Genomic DNA, 24,106 nt, shown 5'->3' on the forward strand with positions numbered 1-24,106 from the left:
TTAAAGACGTGTTATCAAACTGATCAACTGTCATATTTTTGTGATGAATTCTAATATGGTTCGTTAACAGTAGTCGTGATCACATGATATCATGGCCGTGATGATAAGGAGAGAACTAGCAAGATAACACTTTCCTCTGTGAGAGGTTTTGATTACTCTGGATGCAATCAAACAGCACTGCTGTCTGCCTTCAATGAAATAACATTATACAAGGGACCGACCTAATGACCGACCTAATCATTAGCAGCCATGCGCGAAAAATCAAATGAGAACAGAAATGCTAACTTGAATCCCGAAAGCCTTGAACACGCTAACAGCAATAGTAAAATAATGGCAGGCCCACAAAATTCGATAAGGACCAAATTCAATTTGAGCTGAAGGATTTGTTGTTTTCTTTTATCAAATCACAATCCATGAAGGGATTTAGTGATAGACATATTTGGTAAAATGCTAATCATGTGTCAAACACTAATGAGGAGCCTGGAGTCCGAGCCATCAATGGTTCTGCCTAGTAGTCTAATGCATCGTCGCAGTAAATCTTGTATTGGACGTTGAAGCAGGAAGTCATTATAGACGAGGAATCCCTTGCGAACATCATGACTCATCGATTAACGGTGTTCTGTGAAAGGAATCGGTAATATCACTTGGAAACGCTGAGCCAAGTTCTCGAGACATTTATCTATTTTTAGATGTATGAATCAGCTGACATTTCCTTGCTATACTCGTTAGTTTATGCTTCAAGATTGTCGAGGATGAAATGCCTAATTATAATTTGTATCACCTGTATGTCAACAGTTACCAAGAATATTGTATTATATATGTAGTCCCATTTCAGATTATATTTAATTCGGGAATTCAGAGAAATCCCATCCCAGTGAATATATTACATTGTTGGTTGTGATGTAAAATATCTTATTCACGACAGTTACCGTATCCGAAACTATCTCACAGGCACCAATACATCTACTGCATAGAAAATGAAAATTTATGCGAAATGGATGAAATCTGGGCTTTATCTAATCTTTAAATTCATATGTAACCATTGGAAATAATCGTGACAGCATTGTCAAGTACTTTTTATTGAAAATATATCAAAAATATCTGTGTTGTATTTTTAACAAACATTTGCAAATGATGGTACCAAGTTACTTCATCAGATCTGTTGAAAATGTTACAACTGGAGACTCACAGCGTAGTCAAACTTGTTCTGTTATAACAAAATAACTGGAATTTTAATCCAAACTCGGTATGACGGTGATATGGGAGATACAATTTGCATAACCATGTACATAGAAAATACGGTATTCTCCACAGGCTAACCATCAACTCGTCATCAAACTCAGTCTTTATTTTGATATAGGTTAATCTTTGTTATGTCAAGTCATCAAAATGAGAACAGAGATAATTGCAACGAAGTGGCCAGACATATAATAATCATCTGCTGATCTAACTTCAGATTTCAGGATACATCAACTGTTACAATACACATGCATTGTAAAACCAACAGTATTCTGATAACTGTTTTAAATATTATGTGAACGATTTATTCTTTAAAATGGTTTAACCTCAAGTTCAAAGGATATATTAACCTTAGAATTAAGTTACGTCTTTCTTGAAGTCATTTACACGTTACCTGAATACGGTTTGCTTGATATCTGTACAAATAATAAATTCAAACTAAATCGGAATTTTTAATCAATATTTATTCTAAAATATTCAACAAACAAACAAACAAACAAACAACAGAGATATTTTACAGTTAACATAAGCCATAATTAACTACGATGAATTGATCATCACATCAGTCATAATCTCGAAACAAAAATATCTACTTTATGATAAATGGAACTAACAACTCCGTGTGTTTCATCTGTAGGTTACAACTCATACCTGTGTACATAACTAACTAGGAAATGAATGCAATAAACAACATACTACAACAAGGATATGTCACTATGCTACTTGTAGCATTGATGAGTTGTGAAAATGTTAGTATACTGTAAAGGGAGGTTTCTCAGCGGTTCTAATTTTTATTGGTTTGTTTGAGGCAAATACGATATGTTTTCATTTGTGGAAGTCATGCAATGGACGATGGTTATCACTATAAATCTGATTTTCATTGTATGTATTTTAGCGACTTTATTAACTCCTCGAAAATAAAGAAAATAATAATAATGATAATAACAACCTCAAAAATAACAACCCCTACAGTAGTGAAGAATGTTCCTATATATGAACTGTAATGGTTGGCTCAAATAATAACTATACATTGAAGCGTATTGCTATGTCATAAATGTTTAATGATCTTTCCTTTTGCTATTCTTCTTTAGTACTATGATAATGATATGGTGGATTTTTTAAAACAAAAATTGTGTTGTTCTCGTTATCCGATATATTTCTCTACTTAATTTGATTAAATAACATTAAGCAGCGATTTAGACGCCGATTTATATAATTCTATTGAATAACATTGGGGAATCATTATTTGTATTCTTTAAAAGCAAAGTTAGGAACCGTTCTGATTATTTAATAAAACGATAGGATGTTGCCTTGACATGGATCTAGGATGATGATACATGTTGCACAGATCGCAGAGTTTAGGTACTAGATAGAAAAGAAAATAGATTAAAAGGGATTAATCATACTTGATACTTTTATTGACTCCTTATCTTAAAGGTATAACTTTACTATACTATACAGAAAGGTATTCAAAGGGTTTAAAATTAACTTCAAAGTTTTACTCGTTTTAGTTAAATAATCTCCTACCTTTCTCCGGTAAGGAAAATTCACAATTTTCATTGTTTGCATTTGATTTTTCTAAATTTCTGCTTTTGTAATTCATTGATGAAATGCATAAATATAAATATCACCATGCTGTTGTGTACACTATGATTATCAGTTCTTTATCGGTATCATCTCTGCAATGATACATTATGGCCACACAAGAACTTGGAAAAGATCCAACCCAACAGTTAGTACCTAATGATAACTGCGGAACGCGTGGTTAAAACAATTCATGGCAAGACTGTGATTATGTCATTTCTGTAAACGTACTTAATTTGACGGTACCAAACTTTTATGTCAAGATCCCTATTCGACAAAGAAGTGCAATGAACAATTCACGCAGGAATATCAACTGCTGTACAAACGATATACAGAAACCATTATCGGCGCGATCATATTTCAGTGCAATACTTACAGAAAAAAAGTGCTTAAATATGCAGGTTTACATTTTGAAGTTTTTGTCGCAAACGGTACTTTTGTTTCTATTTACAAAACATTATTTAATTCGCTGATGTGACTGGCCTCTTTTATATACAATACTTTGTAGAAACGTTTATATACAGTATATGATTGCGAAGGGATTGAAAAAATCAACACAATTCAGATAACTATCTATTAGCACCTTCTTAGCGTATGCATTAAGGGTTACATTGTAAAGGATGTATCATAGAAATTAGAAAATTTTACACTATCATGGACGAAAAAAGATATGTCATTGAAGACTTGAATGATAATTTGTGTGAGATATGTATTCCCTAATTTCACATTTTCTTTTTCAAATGGCTATATTTACCTTATGTGGCAGGCTTAAAAGCAAACTGGAAAAACAGTGCTTGCTTAAATGAGAAGTTGTAAGAAATAATTCTTTCGATGTTTATGTTATTTTTATTTTGATATCAACATTATGCAATTAAATCTATTAATACTGTTAAAATGTTGTTTGTTATGGCTTCAAGCTATTATAATGCCAATAAGAATCATGAATACATTATTGTGTAAGCATCTTTACTTACAAAGTTTCATATGTATATTAAAACAAAATGTTGCAAATTTAGGTAGTTTCTAAATACGTTTGCGAAATGTTTCGGAATGTGGTTTAAATTCAATAAAATAATTATAATGTAATCAGTTAACGTCATCAAGAAATCCTAACATGGTGGTTGAAATAGGTTATCTCTCAAGTTGAGGAGTCTTTTATTTTACCTCTTATTAGGTATCACTAGAACTACCTTTATGTTTTTACTATATCACCGCTTTTGTGTTTTTGTTTTTATTTATCTTTTTTACGATTCTCGAAAATCGGTAACAATAATGTTAAAGCTTACAATATAATTGGAAACCAATAAAACATTTGTATATGGGTACCATAAATTTAAAATTAATTTTTTAAGCAAAATGACAAATTTACTTATCTTCAACGTTCTATTACAAATTGATTCATCATCGAAATATGGCGTTTCTCAGAAATTGCCATTAAAATTGTAAAATCCTTTATAACTATGTTAAAAAACAAAAACTGAAAGAAGAATCAATAAGATGAAAGAGTAAGTTTCAAATTCATATTTGACACAGTATTTTTAATTCTCATAATTTGATTGCTTAAAATAAACGTAGGTTAAATGACAAATAACAATGGAACTTTCTGTTAATCTCGTAAATAAACACAAATTGTAATACATACTGAATGCCAAAGGAATGTTGTTAGACAATTGATTCATGAAGGGAAATTTAGAAATACGTTATGATGATAAAATTATCAGTTAACACTATTGCTTCATCGAAGATGTGATAAAAATTCATAATGCAATATATAATTGTTAATACCATCGAAAAATATTCAGAATTTTCAATAGACTATATACAACTATACATGGGAGCTATGCGAAAAGGAAAACAAATTGTGAGTTAAAATGTTATATGATACAAGGTACACATCCAAAACCTTTCTTTGTTCTGTGTTTTCACAGATGATTTTCAAAAAAAACAATAAAAAATAAAATTTAAATTGACAGAGTGTTTAGAAACCACAAATGATTTATAGTTCAAATTAGGTTTATTTCATTCATGTGAAAAAATTGAGACATATTATCTAATGATAGAATATTGTGACACGAAAGTAAGGGAAACAACTCCTGTTCGAATGGAATCTTGTGTTATCTCATATAATTGTCACGCCTTTGATTGAGTGATTACCAGACTCAGTCGGTGTTTAATTTGCAGTTTACAATACAGGTCAAAGAAGAAACGTATCACGAAGCAACATGCAATACATGTGTATTCATAAGAAATACTTGGCATGTAGTATTAACGTCTATGAAGTACCACGGTGCGATCACTTCCGAATTACATTTTGTGGCATCGTTCAATGCGAATTCGAAAATGGCAGCCTTGGCAAACTGCTACAAACTTCTCAAAATGAAACAGTGTAGACTCAATTATCAAATTTTAAAAAATCGATATCGGTTCTGTAGAAAGAGCAGGCATTACATGCATTACCAGTAAACGTTAATTATGCATTATGTATTCTCTGCAGAAAATTATCAAATAGATTTGTATTCTCATATTTTCAAAGCAAAATATCACCTGGATTAAAAAAAAAACGCATTTGTTTGATAGTCGCTGATAAACAGATCCAAAGACATTATTTTGATTACAAAAAATACTAGGGTCTCTTAGTGACTTATTCAGACGTTGTTTTGATAACATGGTTTGCCACGTTCGCATTCCTATGATATGGTTGCTGTATAAGACTCGGAATCCTTTTCTTTGCTAAGCTTGACGACAAGTTTTTCATTTCGAGGTTTGACACTGTGGCCGTTGCATACCCCAGAGCACGATTTGTCCGTTTCCTTGCTCACTTTTTCCTCTGACTTGGAATGAGACTTGTGTGCTGAACACGCAACCTTGTCCGTTCGTTCGGACTCACAACCATTATGCTGAGTGCCTTTGTCTTGGACACTGCACTGTTTCGCAGGAGAAACGGGAGTTGTCTGCATCCCTACATCAGCGCAACTTCCGTTTGAACCAGAAATACTGTCATGCGTTTGCGTACACGTATGTGTATGTTCAACACAAAGGGTGAGACCGAGAGAATCACTACAACACTGCACGTCCGTTTGAACTGAAACACTCGAATCATGTATTTCCGTTTCTGTTGAAGCGTTTGAAAACCTTCTGACATCGATTGTCTTTTTCTCTGTAGATTGATCCATAGCATCAGTCTCATTGTCTGTCTCAGCGATAATTCTATTCACTGTCTCGTCTAATTTGTCAATAACCACATCCTCCTCGTCTTTAAACAAAGACTCCACTACTTCCGGACATTCTCCACTACCGGAAGTACGGTCATTCGTATTGCTAACAGAAGGTAAAGATATGTCATTAGAACAAATGCTATTTGGCGCAGGATTTTCATTCGGAATACATTCTTTATTTTGATCACATGTGGTTTCTGTGTCATTGATTGTATTTATGTCAGTCTGTTCACTGACACTAATGTCTGGTTCGATTTTAGCACTGGTTTCCTCCATAGAACTATCCGTGGCGATCTCCAAGGGTTTTAACACCTCGGTCTTATTCATGTCACATTCCAGGCCCTGTCCACTGTCGTTAAGCATGCTGGTATCTGTACTTGGACTAGACTCAAAACTCTGATTGCCATCCTCAATACCAGAATCATCATTATTGCACCGAACATTATCAATTGACTTCGCCCTTTTAAGTCTCTTTGCAGGGTTTTCATAGATCGAATAACTAAGTTTCAGGACATCTTGCTGCAAAAAAATACATCAATTATTTAATCTATATTTGATCCAATAGATTTGAAGTTATAGCAAACGGATGAAAAACATATAAAAAAGAAATACAATTTATTAACTACGTCATTGGCATTGAAGACGACAAAAAGAAGATAAGTGTGATCGCTTGACGGATGCAATTTATTACTTTACTCAAAGACGAGGATTATCGATTTCTAATACAACCATAACGGTATAGGTTATATCGCAAACCCAAATTCGCCGCCATTACTGTCAGCGTTACACTAGTAAAATGATTAATTCTGCTGAGATAAGGCATTAACAATTGTCAAGCAGGATTATATTCATCAATGGAAACATATCTATGCACATGATGCGCGAAATCAAAATCGATGTGAACCAAGGAAAGAAGACTGATAATATAAGATTGATATATATTCCCTCCATATATTCATGAATAAAATTCAATAACAGAAACCCCAAGCATTGAATTAGCAGTATTGTAGAATATTTTTCAATCAAACAGAAACTTAATTTGGTAAATATTTACACTCCAAAACATTTCAGGCGCATTTTGTAACCTTACAATATAGTACATTTAGGTAATATTACTGAATGTGAGAAAGTAACGTAGATTCTAAATCAGAAAATGCATTTCGGACATCTAATTTTGGTTCATGCATGTGCACCTTTACATCTTATGATTTATACTATTTTTGTGGTATTTCATTGTAGTTGAAGTGTTTCCTTTGATTAAATCGGCCTCAGATTGCTTGATTTAATTCATCACTTGTCAGATCGATCTGATATTTTAGAAACCTTCAGGATACAGTTGTTATTTATTCCTTTTTGATATTTTTTATAAATCGATACTTTCACAATGATGTTCGAAAAAGCCTGGATAATGTTAATACATTGTATCTAAAATAGAATGAACTGTGATGTGTAAGTTGTGTCGTGGTTCCTTTGATTTTGATATCGTGTACCTCCTCTAAAGTAAATATTTGTTTTATCATAGCGTACCATTTACCCTACTTACCCCGTTCCATGAAGAAATGTAGGCTACATCCACCAAACTGTAATTGTCAAGTAAAACCTCGTCTTCGTGGTAAAGATCAACCTTAAATATTATGTCAAAGATATGGTAAATGTTACCTGTTTTCGATGGTTGAAATTTTCACATGTTATCAAAACATTTCGAGCAGAAAAGATTCGTTTTTCAAGATAAGAAAATGTTTTAAAATCTCCATATATTGATTTAGTTTTAGGTGTTTGTTTCTCGTTATTTCACCTCATCCGTCATTATGACAAATACAGAATCCTTCGGACATAACATTTTTCACAGTATTTCCATAAATGAGAATAATTTGGAACAACTTTTATCATTAATACCGTAATGTGCAGTTAGTACATAGCTTGATTTGATCCTTCCGACAATAGTTCTAATAACGTTTTCTTATTCAATAGCTTAAATAGTATTTTTCAAATATACAGTTATGATAAACTGTTTAAAGCATATTTTGTGTTGCTATGTCCACCTGATTGGCTTCTCGTGTAAATACGTTGTCATGAAACTATGATATAATTGTTTGATTAAGATTTACTTAAAGTTTTGCGTATAATGCATTAGATAAAAAAAAAACTCATGATAGAAGATACTATTTACATGCTTGTGGACAGTACCAGTATAAGACACACGACATGTTTATTATTCGTATTAAGGAATGAGAAAAGAGATCATTGAGAAATCATCTGACACAATATCTCACCAGATATGTATCCAACAGGGAGAATTTCATTCTCAGGAATTTCTTCAGATTACCGATGGTCACTGCAGCCGGACACAACAGGTATCGGATATCAATGGTCTGTAAAAAAAAAAGGGCCAAATACGATGCATAAGAAATGTTTATTTACAAGGTTAAATTGCTCTGAACAAATATGTTTATACTAACATCATGCCATGGAATATTGTCAGAAATATAAGAAATATACACCATACTAATAAAATGACGTTATACTGTACATGTTTTGAGGTGATTCTGTCCGAGATTATTTCCAGCGCAGTTTCATAGCCTTTGATGATTTGAAACATTTTCATTTCATAGGTAATTTCGTATGTTGATAGTACCTCCAATCGTTATCATTACTGAGGGACAATTCACACAATCGTAATAGATTATACACAAACTGATTAAATTATTTAAGTCAATCAGATGAAAATCATGGAATTGAAATACAACAAAGTTACATGATAGGTACGTTTTCCACTTTCCGCTTGTATATCACGATAAAAAGTAAATAAAAACAAACCGATTAGCCTCAATTTCCCCTCCCACTCCCATACGTATACTTATTCACAAGGACTTCATTATTTCATAGATTTAAACTTTTAGAAGAATGAAATTAGAAAACAGTTCTTCTATTACAACCAATATGTAGGTATAGTATTACTACCTAATGTACACATTAAAGTTCATCTGTTTGACTTGTTTTCGGTATAATCTTATCGCCATTTTGTCACACTATTGTGCAGCTTACACAGGATTAAACAATAGCCGAATTGTCGATATTTACTTTCTCGCACTCTTTTACTCAGGAACAAATACGCCTCTAAATAATCATTTGTAATAGGTATTACACATTTTATAACTGATTGTGATATGTGTATAAGACCTATCATTCCACACTTATTTTAATGTTGTATATGTTCACAACCAATACATTTTATCTCATATAATATGGCTGTTTAATGCTTGGTATTCTATCTGAATATTTCTTCCATTAACATAATTTTAAATAATATTCAACAATCCACAATTAAAAGAGGTAACATGTTAAGTATAATATATTCGCCCAAGAGACGTTTCCTAAAGATTCGCATTGATTTTTTATCATCTCATATAATACATACCTGATTTTCTGTTTCAATGTCATCACATGCCGAGAGACTGCAGAAATAAACATAAATCGTCAATAATTAATAAGGTATATATATGATCTTTTGTTTAACTTTTGACAGGTTGATAAGAAATTTCGTTTTTTCTTTCCTTGAATGAATGCATTGATTTTACAGTGATATATTCATCTTATCAGTTCACCATTCAGTGGTTAAATAATATCAAATTAAAAACAAAAGATGCAAAAGACAACGATACTTACTTTGTTGTGAATTCAAGCGAAAGGCTGATGTTTTCCTCAGGGGAGATAATTATTCGTTTCCCGATTTCTACTGAACGTTTACCTAGATGTAAAGTATATATCACAAACATGTAACCTTTGAACCCTATAGGAAAAAATATGCATTATTCCTCACACATTTGAATCATTTAAACATCGACTATACACCATTGTTCTGGCATTTTGATAAGTTATCAACAAATGGAATTTTTTTTTCAATGAAGGTTTGATTACGGAATCTGGATAAATATCAAACCCCTCAACGTCAAGAGAAAGAGCTCATAACTACGATTACTCAGGCAGAAGGGCAATGTGTTTCTGATGTGTTTACAAGGGAGACATTATGAAGATACGAGACGATAAAGTTATCTTAATACAAGTTTACTTTCATGATCATTCAGTGCGAAAACATAATTTGTATTTGTCCATACCTTGTGATTGGTGTAGATGACTATACTGAGGTATTGTATGTAGGGAATATTATTTATATTGTATCCAAAACGTTTCAGGTATGATTTAAATGCAAATTTATTACGACATGATCTGCATATGAAATAATGTGGTTTTGATTTTACGAAATTATACCATCTAAAAATAGACCTCACTGGAATTTATACTTTGCTTATTCAACATGACGTATACAGATTGATATAAACCTTTCGACCGTGATTCTTAAATATTTTTGTCAAATTAAGCATTATTTGTTGTTAATGTGTAGGAACATTGGGGTCATTTAGATGGCGAATCATATAATGCTATACGGGAAAAGTTTGGCATTTCACTTGCAAGCGAAAATCTTTAATCAGAATTACAGACAGGGTTGCTTCCTCATGTAATAAAGCAAAAAAACAAAAGGGATGTTTAATTCGGAAGCAATCATCTGTTTATTCTCAAACACATTTAATACGCTGTTCATTATGACTACAAACAGACATCGGAAACTGCTACTACTTCAAATTGAAGTCAGGCGATGCACTTGCTATTAATATTTCCTATTAGTGAAATATCGGGTGATAACAACTGCAGTCACAGAGACGAGATACAAGGATAGATGTATGGTATTATAGAGTTAAAGCTGATTAACAGATCCAACAAAAGACCTCCAAAGCCATTTAAACGTTCTCTATAAATATGAGAAGGATTTGTCAATGTCGCGAGATAGATAGGAGATTAATTATCTTAATGCAATGTTAGTTTTTGCTATTTTTCCTTAGAAGCAATAGTTCTATTTTAGAAGTTCTTTTTCAAGTTTAAATCATAAAGATACAGTAAATCTAAATTTTACATCAAACCGTCATTAGACTTAAGAGGTTTAATGTAATATGATCCTAAACGAGGTTCGCAGGCTGTGATTGCTCTTAATTGGATAACCATTTCTACCATGTTATGGGATTTTATCTAACACATATGTTCAAGCTGGAACATTAACATATCATCCTTACACTTTGGAAACCATATTCCGCAAATACAATCTAAAATGTTTTATCAATGTTAGAAATGTCAAAACGTCATGGAACCGGATGAATTAACATTTTTTTAATGACAAACACTTAAAGAATGATGATTTTTTGTAATCATTTAAGTCAATCGTTTTTTACTAAATAACCTATACCATCGTCCTTAGAAATAGGAAATATGCAAAGTACATAATGTATTGTTATAAGTTCAGTAGGTTGTGTAAAGCTGGACAAATCTATCTTCTATAATACGTTGTATGGTTATCATGATGATCTTATTGCGATTTTTTAAAATTTCCTTTAGCGATATGAAGCCAAGCGTGTTTCACGCTCGTTATTTTTGCCTGGTTGTTTAGTTATTGTTTTCTTTTAATGGCACGTAAGCACAAATTACTTGGATTGACAGAGAATTGAACGGCGGGTTTCGATGAAGCAGACGACGCTTACCCTTCGGGAACACTGGTCTTATCCTAATCGTACTTTTTCAGTTGTATCCATGGATATTATCGTTTGTTCTTGTTTTATTTATTTTTGCTGAATTTTAGTTTGAATTAAGACTCTGTTGACACATCGGTATTTTCTCTTTTTGTTTTTACTTCTAGGTCTGGGATTTAAAGTCAATTGCAAGTTTGTTGGTTTTGATAGACTTGAATAAACTTGGTGTAGATATTGTATCACACCAAAACCTAACTTTGATTATTGATTCCTTACTACTTAAGAAGAATGAAAGAAAATATATATAACACTCAGTATATCCTTTTGACATCAATAGGTCTAAAGCTGAAATAGCATATGGTATTACGTCCTCCATTAAAATATTGTATATGTTACCTATGGCTTCGGCATCTGTTTCTTGATCTTGGTTTTTGTAACACGCTCTTCTTCTACTCATCTCATCTAAAAAGAAAACAAATTTTACTTTATGTCATTGTGCCTTTGATGAAAGGAGCACATTACTAACTTAATCGACTCAATTTATGCAGCATTATATATACAGCCGCATTATTGCAAATCTTGATACTGCATACTTAGCATATAATAATACTTTGATTTTTTCATTTTATGTAAGATATTACATATCTGTAAGCAACATGCATCACTTTATCTTTCGTACAATCAATTATGACAATGTTTATTGCTCATATATAATTCCAGGTCCGTCGAAACTACTTCAAATGAGCATCATAAATTTGTACGATATGGGCATAGATGTGTCGTGAATCACTGCAATGGGAAGTTTTCGCAATAACGATTCTTATCGTAAGTGTACGTGCTACGAAAAAAAACTACATTAGCTTTTTGTCCCGCTATATTTAAATAGTAGGATAATTGTTGAAATATTATCTATCTTTGACTGTGGTCTCTACTTCCATACATCATGTTTAGCTTGTAAACGTACATGTCGGTGTCACTGTACTCAGATTCTGGTATGTCGTCAATCGTCCTTATTAATAGACGTGGCTTTGCAGTGCCATTTCTGTTTCATTTGCCTCTACTTTATCCAATTCTTAATTGGTATTGAAATGTGTTGTCTCTTTTACATTGATGGTGGACGTAAACTTTCCACGGTTTGCCGTAACCGTAAATACATCGTTTTGATGCATTCACATATACTTGCGTTTTCCATGAACAACCCATTTGATAATTGGGAAACGTTTTGAAATATAGCTTATGCACCTTCTATCTACATTTCTTTATATTTCTTTCCATAGTTTTCTTTTTCTTCAACCGCCTTCTAGGTTTCCAACGTTAGACCCTTAACATCACTGTCGAGTCCTTGAAGGCCGAAACAGCTGTATGATGTAGTTTATTTCAGGAATTGGCTGCGGTGTATTGAATTCCAAAGTTATAATGAAAAGTGCTATCTACTTGTGTGTGTTTTGCATAATCTTCCGTTTCCGGTTATGCAGAAAATCGGGGTACATTTAGCAACAAGCAGAAGAGCAAGTTTTGTAGTGTGCTTTGAAATCCATCGACTATCATTATCACTCCGGTTATAACGAATACTTTATTTTATGAAGACGAATAATATTAATTAACTGAATCGACATAAGGAATACTTGAAATACGAAATGCGTGATTAGATTTTCGGTTAGTTTATACAATATGATGATATATCCAATTTGTAACAACGAACCAACATTCTTTAAATATGGAAAATCAGTGTGAGTACATGATTTTTACTCATTAAAGAATAACATAAAACTATCAATATGTTAACAAAAACTTTCTTTGAATTCCCAATTTTTGGTATGACGGCATACTTAACACGGAGGCCCTAGTGAACGGAATTATTGTCCTGTGTAACAAACATGAAATTTACAGCAATAGTGATGCGTGATAAAGGGCTACTGTACAGTTTGTCCAATCATTCTTTTCCATTTTAAAAAGTTTTGTTTTATTTTTCAACACTTTTATAATTCATATTTTACTTATGATATGTTTTAAAATGTGTGGTGTTTGTGTATTAATAGTTACCTCTTTCTTTGTGAGTTAGTCTCATTGCGAATTAATACGGAAATCAAGGACTCTCAAAATGAAAAAAAATATTTTCGTTGTACATATCTACAAATACATCGTTTGCAAATGACGTTTTGAAATTTGTATTCATAAAATATAAAAAATATAAGGTGATCACGATGGAAACAGTTTTTTGTGAAAACCTATATAAAAATCGAAATGAATTTGAAGTTCGATTATTTTGTTCAAATACCATTTTGTTTACGAAATATTAGACTTATTATTAGTAACGTTCAACATATTAAGGACATAAAATATGCACATATCTGACACAGTGAGATGTTAATTTAGTGTTAAATAAAATCGGACGCATGTACCGAAAACACCCTAAAGCATTACTTCCTGAATTGTCACTGGAATTTTGATTGTGTATATATATATTATATAATAAAATATCAAATGCTGATGAAGGACAGATGTACTTAAGGCAATCGATGTAGTATAGGGCTTAGATTTACAAATAATTTACAAATGATTCTTGACTGGTGTGTGTGATAAATTGTCCACATGCTGCAGTATAAATGAATAATCATTTGTCTCTACATTATCATAATGACTCAGTATGTCTTGTGCGCAGTGAAACATCTTTGAAAGCAGACGTACATTTTTAAAGAAAGAATTGACGACGGACGGACGGACGAAGGAATGAATTGATGGATGAGTGGGTGGATTCTTACTATATAGACTGAGATGAATAAACCGGTGACATTTTCATTAACAAAATATCTGCCTTTAGAGAATTATTTTCAACATAAAAGACAACGTCGAAGCCTTCAATATGTCTGGGTTTAATTACTTTAGTGACTTCGGCCACAACATACATTAAATTCTTCGCACATGTGTATGCATACATTATTTGGTCACAAGTATATCATGTTGCAGGCTTGTTTTCATTCAGTTTACATGACGATCTTTGATGTTGCTTCAAATTCACATTAATTTCGATAGCTATAGGAAGTTAATTGAATTTTTGCCCGTGACACCTATAATGTCAACAAACATTGATGGTCATTTTGCTGGATACGATGGCATGAGGAGGTTGACTTTGAAATCGACACACAGAGACTACAGATAACTGACTTGATGTGAACACGGAAAAGAACAAATATTGATTTACTTATCATCAACATAATACTATAGTAATTAAACCATAAACAAAAGAATTATAAATGACTGATTTCCTTCAAAAACTGCAAGTTAGTGAAGTAGTTATCTACAAAATATTGTCGCATATGAGAATCCGTTATTGGTAAACTGCACGCCTGCCATTCCAAATCCGGAAAAAAACACACAAAAAACCTGTTGTCTCCTTGACTTAAACAAATACGCCCTTAGCGACATTGTCGAGTCCTAGAATGACGAAAACGCTGTGTTTGATTTATTGTTTGGCTTTAATGTATCTAACTCTTTTATAGTTAAATGGGCTATTTACTTGTGTGTCTTTTGTCTCATCTTCTAAGGAGTAATGAGATTATCATACAAATGAAAATTCTTTCACTTGATATTTAATATATGAATGACCAATGGAAACAAATTCTATTTTCTTTAAATTTTTTTATGCATTTTTTGTAGAAATCTCCAATCAAACTAATTTTTGAAGTTGATGGGTAACTGTGCATAAAAAACATACCTGTGAACAGACCGGGAACAGCTTTATAGACAATGTTTTGTAGAAGATGATCTGATCTGGAAAAATGAAAATCGAATGATTATGTAAACAACATCTGACTACCTTTATAATCGGTGATACGAAAATCAGCCGGAGTGTATCAATTAGTATTACTTATAAAAGGTAAATCTATAGTGCTGTTGCACTGTAATTACGTCTGTCAGTGGCGCGTCATACGTGGAGAACGTCTTCACAAGGCAATGGTCGTTGCGAAGACGTAACTTCCGACACAAATGAACAATAGATGACATATTCATTATTCATTAAAAACACATATCAGATGAACATGATTCTGTCATTTAATATAAATTTTATATGATACAAGTTTTTTGGCAAACAATTGTATCATGACGTCATAATTACGTTGAAAATTACGTCATAGTCATTATCATAACGGTCATGATCAATGAGACGTCACTGTCGTTAAATTACTTACATATTGGTTTGATTAGAATATAGTATTAGACACATCAGTTCTACTCCAGACACTAGACGTCATTACACAGGGATTTATACAGTGTAAACATCTAGCTGTCAACAAATATACACCAAAATGTGCACGTTCTATCTGTTGTTGTTCGGCACATTCCAATTATTCTAAAGTAACACCTGTGAGGAAACCAGATTACAATGTATCACAAAAATTAAACTATTTTTAATTGATTTTTAATCATTATAGGTTTGTTGTTTTATATGACTTTTTATTTAGAATTTTAGCTTTGTGTTATTATGGTAGATTGTGTTAATAATTTCAAATAACTAAATACAAAGTCAAGCAGGGTATCGACTGAAATTCTATCAATCTACGACAAAATGGAGGAAAGCGATTTACAGATCTAATCAATCAGAATATCGCCAAATTGTGAAGGAAACGTAAAATCAAAATCGTGAAAACATAGAATTCATTTCTAGTAATATTGTAACAAATTCTGATAATGACATGAAAGAAATAAAAATAAAAGTTTACAAATTTGAATTTATTTTTTTATTTGTAAATATTGTTTTGAAAAGCGAATTGTGGAATGATGATAACATAAGTATAACAACGACGAATGTTAAGAATTACAATTTTTATTTCTCACCTTAATTCCGAGAATGGATTTTTCTTGTGTACTAAGCCTGTACATACTGGACAATAGTGACTCGTCTGCAGATAGTGGACTATACAAGTCTTACAGACTGGAATGAAAAGAAATAAAACTCATCACCATAACGACAAGAATATGTTGTAAGTCTCTTAAATTGCAATATATCAATATTGTCGTCAAACGAATTATTCTCACATGTGATTTTGGATTCTGATATTAGGGAATAAGCAATCCTCTCAGATGTTCATTATATTTTTATTACTACTAAATTGCTTCAAGAATAATTTTTTCGGCATATTTTTTCTGTATATTTTTCCGATTTTTTTACAAGGTGCGAAGACAAATATCAAATGTACACTCTTGCTCTATTTCTTCTTAAAAGGAAATTTTATATGACGCATCCGAATATATTTAATAGTGTATACCACAAATAAAACAAATAAATACAGTATCATATACCAAAGTACATATATGTCATTTTATACGTAAATCAATGTTCTTTGTATGACGAAATGGCATATACATTACACCAACACATCATTCCCTGTAATATCATTGGACAAAACGTTGTGACGGATGTATGGTTATCTAATACACGTGACGATTTCTCAATTTTAAGAAACCATTTATTATTATTCTTATCTGGTCGTTGAGACATACATCGTCTTGAATGACAGATAAAGTATATCTATTTTATTTAGGTTTAATCTAGATGCACTTTTAGGAATTAATGAAACACTTATCAACAGAATTTTTTTTAATCTATTATTCAAGACATGCTGTAGACATTTTGATAAATTGTATTACGTTTTTCTTTGCACATCAAGGCATGGTCACCAAATTTCCAAAGTTTAAGAGAGCAGACATGATAACATTTAAAGGTTGACTAATGTCATCTGCATATTCAAAAGGATTATAAACTTAAACACTTCTAGTTCCATTTTGATGGTTTGATAATATTTTACATAAAGTACTACGATCTATACAGCCTTTCCCTATTTCGGGTTATTCAAAAGTGTTCCAAACAAAATAACTTTATTCAGATGTATCTGATAAGACGATCGGGTGTAATTATCGTTTGTTTCAGGCTGAAGACAATAGGCTATTCTCGTGGAAGGATGATTGAGGCCGACTATGCTGCCGCTGCAAATAACACATCTAATGACGATGTCAGACAAATCTGAAGTACGATTTAGGGCCTGTCAGTCTATCTCTTGTAGAGAATCTATTTTACATATATTGTTTGGATATCGTCCCAGTTTTCAAAGCGTTCAAGGTTAAATTAAGTCTTTGTCAAGTTAAAAACAACACGTTTGCTTGAAAATGCAAAACTTTGTTGACAAACATGTGTGGTCTTGTTTTAAGTTCGCTTTAATTTGCGTTTTAAATTGAATGCTTTCATTCTCGTGCCAAGTACCGTCTGAATGTTCTCTCTCGTGCCAAGTACCGTCTTTAAAACAAGAACATTCGCTAAGATACATGTATCATAATAAATTTACTTGATTCATAATGCTATAGTTCACACATATACAACACAACAACTTTTTCTTCAGACAACATACATCTTTCTATTATTGATACTTTTTTTTTCAAATTTGAAGTCTATTTTAATATGTATGATGCTTGCGTAATATGACCTTTAACGCATGACAGTGTATTTCGGTTAACATGTTTTAAAAAGAAACTGTGACTTTCAGTATGGTGTCTGCCTCTCCTTTTTTTCCAATTTTGGACAGACATTTATTATTAGATTTTGCTGGTCCGTCCATTTAACTGAATAAATCTAACTATGATTAACTAATCTTAATAAATTTGGCAAATAACGGCGCTTCAATTTACGCTAAAATCAGTACAGGCCTCTTGACGAGTACCAGAATATTGTTGCGTGTTAGTGATAGTACAGATAAACAAAACAATGAAAATATAACCCACACCTCCTTATACATTACATTCTCCGAGTGGAGTTGAAATGTTTAAACCATCATCTTAAAACAAAATTTTTATGTACGGTATTTCATTTCAGTAACGGGTCACGGAATACTTATGCAGAAACATACCAACATGTCAACATAATCATAATCAAAACTCAAATTCAATAAAACTAGAGAAAATTTTAACATAAGGAAGACTTTTAGCAGACTATCAAAAAGCACAAGGATCATAAGATCAGGTGTAAAATACCTATATATTTTTTCTTATCTTATGAAAAGTCATCTTGTCGTTTAAAGTGACACAGTCATAGACCATGCATAAGTTTTCCTTGTGTATTTCATATTTTTTTCATACCTTCAAAAGTAGTTATAATCACAACTAAACCACATCGGTAAACGGTATAACACATTTGAAATAAACGTGTACGCCGAACATTTTCTGGAAACAAAGACATATTTCCCTGTATTGTCACAATAACACAGATCCCATCTTAATATCATACCATTATCATATCACCGTCCTTACCCCAAGTCAACTTAGAAATTGAAAATTTCATTTTGATACTGCCTGAAATTCAAATCAACGAAAAACCATTCATTTTCCTGGGGTCAGGGTTAGATTTTTTCATGGATAAATCTTGATCGCAAAATCCTCTAGTACTATGATATTTGACAATTTTTGTTCACCATTCCGTGGAAATATAAATTTGTAAATTCAGCTTATATACTATTTAACCATTGAAACCCCACCCACACACCGACCCCGCCCCATCCCGACCCCATCCCCAACTCCCATCCCCACCTTATGACAACAAACAACACTTTCCAATATCAATATTAAACTCTGACAAAAGACTGACATCGGAACGACGTTTTTTCTCTTTATTGCATTTATACATACACAGTTAAGCTGTGTAAGAGTGTAAGGTACGTCATCTGAAGCTGTAACTTGATCAGCGCGACATCAATGGTGTTGGAAACGTGTTTCTATGCAAAGTCTAAGTAGCACGCAACATATACCGGATCTACTCTGACAGACATCATTAATGTGCATTGTTCGTCAAGTAAGATTTCACAAATAGGTGTGCGGTTCCACATGGTCGTGACTTTTGATAATATCAAAACAAGTAAAGTGTTGACGATAAAATAGTCGAAAACAGTACACCATGCAATTCTTCTCGCATAAAAAAAAACAATAAAAATAAACATTTCTGGTAATTGAGTGACAAATACAATGCCGATAGGTCATTCACCGAGTTGTCTGCGAGAAAAAAAATACATCGACGGGATCACAACGTGATTTGAAACAAGCCGATTAACTGAAATAATTCTTTGTGACGCCGTTAATAATTGTCGACATGTTTCAAAAAGCAAAAGAATTAAGGACAACTATAAACTGAACTGTTCTATTTGCCATTTTTTATAGATGTCTTCAGAGATGATTGCGTCAGTAAAATGACAAATTGCAGCATTTTAAATAGTTTGAATAATGATATATTCTGAGCATTTTATCGTAAAGTAACTTTGAATTACAATGTTGAACGGGAATCGGGCTCCGGACGCCTTCGTGAAATGCGAGTGTGCTTCCACTGCGCCATCCAACCACCTAATGATATGACTGAGATAAAATGAGAAATATGTCACCAGTGACGATATTGTAAAGCTTCCTTGGAATATTTAGGCATTTTAATCTTTACATAAAGGTTTTTCCAGCAATTTTCTGTTAGGCTGACATTGACATAGTACCATACTTTTGAAAGATCCGCTTATTTTGCCGAAGTACAGACTGAATAATAGCATTAGACCGCATGTTAGGTTATCAAGCTAGCGAATTATATACCAGGGCGTCATCCTGCCGGAAAATAAAAACGACACACCTTTTAATACAACTTAGAAGTAATATACAATAGAGCTAAACAATGCATTTAAATACATCATACACCGCAGTGTCTTCTCAGAGATGGAAGTTACACCGCAGTGTCTTCTCAGAGATGGAACATACACCACAGTGTCTTCTCAGAGATGGAAGATACACCACAGCGTCTTCTCAGAGAGGGAACATACACCGCAGTGTCTTCTCAGAGATGGAAGATACACCACAGTGTCTTCTCAGAGAGGGAACATACACCGCAGTGTCTTCTCAGAGATGGAAGATACACCGCAGTGTCTTCTCAGAGATGGAACATACACCGCAGTGTCTTTTCAGAGATGAACGATACACCGCAGTGCCTTCTCAGAGAGGGAAGATACACCGCAGTGTCTTCTCAGAGATGGAAGATACACCGCAGTGTCTTCTCAGAGATGGAAGATACACCGCAGTGTCTTCTCAGAGATGGAAGATACACCGCAGTGTCTTCTCAGAGAGGGAAGATACACCGCAGTGTCTTCTCAGAGATGGAAGATACACCGCAGTGTCTTCTCAGAGATGGAAGATACACCACAGTGTCTTCTCAGAGATGGAAGATACACCGCAGTGTCTTCTCAGAGATGGAAGATACACCGCAGTGTCTTCTCAGAGATGGAACATACACCGCAGTGCCTTCTCAGAGATGGAAGATACACCGCAGTGTCTTCTCAGAGATGGAAGATACACCGCAGTGTCTTCTCAGAGATGGAAGTTACACCGCAGTGTCTTCTCAGAGATGGAAGATACACCACAGCGTCTTCTCAGAGATGGAAGATACACCGCAGTGTCTTCTCAGAGATGGAAGATACACTGCAGTGTCTTCTCAGAGAGGGAAGATACACCGCAGTGTCTTCTCAGAGATGGAACATACACCGCAGTGCCTTCTCAGAGATGGAAGATACATAGCAGTGTCTTCTTAGACATGGAAGATACACCGCATGGAATGGAAGTTACACCGCAGTGTCTTCTCAGAGATGGAAGATACACCGCAGTGTCTTCTCAGAGATGGAAGATACACCACAGTGTCTTCACAAAGATGAAAGATACACCGCAGTGTCTTCACAGAGATGAAAGATACACCATAGTGTCTACACAAACCCAAGAGGAAAGTACACTACTGTTTTCATAGAGGAGGAAATACACTGGAATGTCTTTTCACGGGAGGGATATATTTTACAATGTCTTCACATAAGGGGGGGGGGGGGGAGAAACCACACAGTGTCTTCTCTTAGGAGGAAGGCACACCACAGTGTCTTCACAGAGGAGGGAGTTACATTTTATTGTCTTTATATAGGAGGGAAACATCACAGTGTCTTCTAAAAGGAGGGGGATACACCACAGTGTCTACACAGAGCGGGAGTCACACCACAATGTCTACACAGAGAGGGAGTCACATCACAGTGTCTTCACAGAGGAGGGAGATGCATCAAAGTGTCTTCTCAGAAGAGGGAGATATATCAAAGTGTCCTCACAGAGAATGTAAATGCACCAAAGGGTCTTCACAGAGAGGGAGCTACACCACAGTGTCTTCACAGAGAGGGAGCTACACCACAGTTTCTTCACAGAGAGGGAGATACGCCAAAGTGTCTTAACTGAGAGAGAGATACGCCCAAGTGTCTTTACAGAGAGAGAGAGAGAGAGCTACACCACAGTGTCTTCACAGAGAGAGGGGGCTACACCACAGTGTCTCCACAGAGAGGGAGATACGCCAAAGTGTCTTAACAGAGAGGGAGATATGCTAAAGTGTCTTCAAAGAGAGGGAGGTACGTCACAGTGTCTTCACAGAGAGAGAGAGCTACACCACAGTGTCTTCACAGAGAGGGAGCTACACCACAGTTTCTTCACAGAGAGGGAGATACGCCAAAGTGTCTTAACTGAGAGAGATATACGCCCAAGTGTCTTTACAGAGAGAGAGAGAGCTACACCACAGTGTCTTCACAGAGAGAGGGGGCTACACCACAGTGTCTCCACAGAGAGGGAGATACGCCAAAGTGTCTTAACAGAGAGGGAGATACGCTAAAGTGTCTTCAAAGAGAGGGAGGTACGTCACAGTGTCTTCACAGAGAGAGAGCTACACCACAGTGTCTTCACAGAGAGAGAGAGCTACACCACAGTGTCTTTACAGAGAGGGAGATACGCCAAAGTGTCTTAACAGAGAGGGAGATACGCTAAAGTGTCTTCAAAGAGAGGGAGCTACACCACAGTGTCTTCACAGAGAGGGAGATACGTGAAAGTGTCTTCACAGAGGTGCATGATGCAGCGCAATGCTGAGACTGGCTCTTATCTCTAAAATATTTAAACTGCAATTGATAAAGCGCCTCACAATTCAGATCTTTTGGAAACATTTTATAAATTTCAATTGAAGGCCAGAAAAGATAGCAGCGAAATGCAGCTGGGGTTTATTTACAAAATCTGTTTGGATAATAGTCACTCTGCAAACCGCAATACATGAAATTATCATTAGTATGGTATTTGAATAATGATTTTGCCCGTGAAATAACATAAGTGTACTTAACTGTGACTTTTCGATTTCATATATCGGATATTTTTTGTACATAAAACACTTGGGTTTACGGTCACATTTACTGTAAACTTTGTTGCCAAAATACAAAAACAAAAATCTGCTCATATATTAGATATAGGCTTACTATTTAACACAACACATCAAAATAATCATTGTCTAAGTAACACGTGCATGTTTTTACTTATAAGATTACCTACCGTCTTAATCAAAATAAATGTCGATTGTTCATCCAGCTGTAGCCATATATTTCATCATTTATGGTATTACCTTATATTGATTTCTGCGCGAATCAATAAGGCTCGTCTAGCAAAAGACAAGGGCCTTTTCCGGAAAGAACCGACCCGATAATGTCCGGCAATTACATGTACACTTCCCATACAACCTTTGATAGACAAATCTCGTTACTGACCCGGCAGCTATCGAATCAATGAGATGTTCTTGAGTTGTAACGAGATTTAACCAGTTTGTCTGTTGTTCTACATAATTTTCTCAATGTGATTATCTGTTATAAAATCCCCCATACCATAGAAAATGAACACCAGCTTATCGTCGAAATCATATTAATTTTACCTTGCAGATATTAATACAAAACAGAAGTTGATATTGGAATTGACAGGCAACAAATAAGCGTGAAATCATATATACATACTTGGCCGACATCCATTATGGGATCTTCAGATATCACTCAAAAACAAATCATTACATACATGGTTATTAAGTCAAGTACTAATACCAGGATAGATGACAAATGTCATGGTGAACATTTTCCTGAAACAATCGATCTATGAGAGAGACTAAAATCGGGAGCCATGACTCCTGAAGACAACAGGTCCAATTATTACGCCGTACCCGGAGTCTGTAGGCTTAATTTTACTATAAATATATAAAAACAGAACCAAATGTGATTTTTGATGTGTCGATAAAGTTGGGGAATAATGTACAAAAGACATATGAGTGGATAGCCCCTATTAATAATTTAGAGTAAGATACAGTGGAGCCAGCCAAACAAGGAAGTTAAGTGCATAATACAGCTGAACAAGCTACAGAAGAAGCTTATCCTTCTGGAACGCCTGTTCTTATTTGTTGTTTTTAATTTTGTTAGTGTTTTGCTACAGCCTCCTCGAATCTGTGCTTGAAATAAGATGATATTATAATTAATGATGATAAATGTTGTTCTTTTTAATTAATCTTAACAAAATGTCATTTGTAATGTGATTTAGTGTCATCACTATGTCATCAGTTGAGGACGCATCATTACTGAGGTTTAATTTTGTCAATCTTAATATACC

The 24,106-nt window shown here is 33.9% G+C and overlaps 1 protein-coding gene across 1 annotated transcript in view; it reads right to left on the reverse strand.

The window, feature by feature from the left end:
• Positions 1–4,149: 4,149 nt before the first annotated feature.
• Positions 4,150–24,106, reverse strand: part of LOC132546591 (protein suppressor 2 of zeste-like) — a 35,557-nt gene continuing 15,600 nt past the window's right edge. Inside the window, exons 3-10 of the mRNA XM_060210316.1 lie at positions 16,451–16,547; positions 15,330–15,385; positions 12,011–12,076; positions 9,705–9,786; positions 9,457–9,493; positions 8,312–8,410; positions 7,582–7,662; positions 4,150–6,557 (exon numbers count right to left, since the gene is read on the reverse strand). Of these exons, the coding sequence (XP_060066299.1) occupies positions 5,511–6,557; positions 7,582–7,662; positions 8,312–8,410; positions 9,457–9,493; positions 9,705–9,786; positions 12,011–12,076; positions 15,330–15,385; positions 16,451–16,547 (1,565 nt within the window). The 3' untranslated portion in view covers positions 4,150–5,510. The remainder of the gene's footprint in view (positions 6,558–7,581; positions 7,663–8,311; positions 8,411–9,456; positions 9,494–9,704; positions 9,787–12,010; positions 12,077–15,329; positions 15,386–16,450; positions 16,548–24,106) is intronic.

This window comes from Ylistrum balloti, unplaced genomic scaffold, assembly GCF_031769215.1.
Source record: "Ylistrum balloti isolate Yb309-2 unplaced genomic scaffold, AGI_CSIRO_Ybal_v1 Utg369898, whole genome shotgun sequence".
Classification (NCBI taxonomy): Eukaryota; Metazoa; Mollusca; class Bivalvia; order Pectinida; family Pectinidae; genus Ylistrum; species Ylistrum balloti.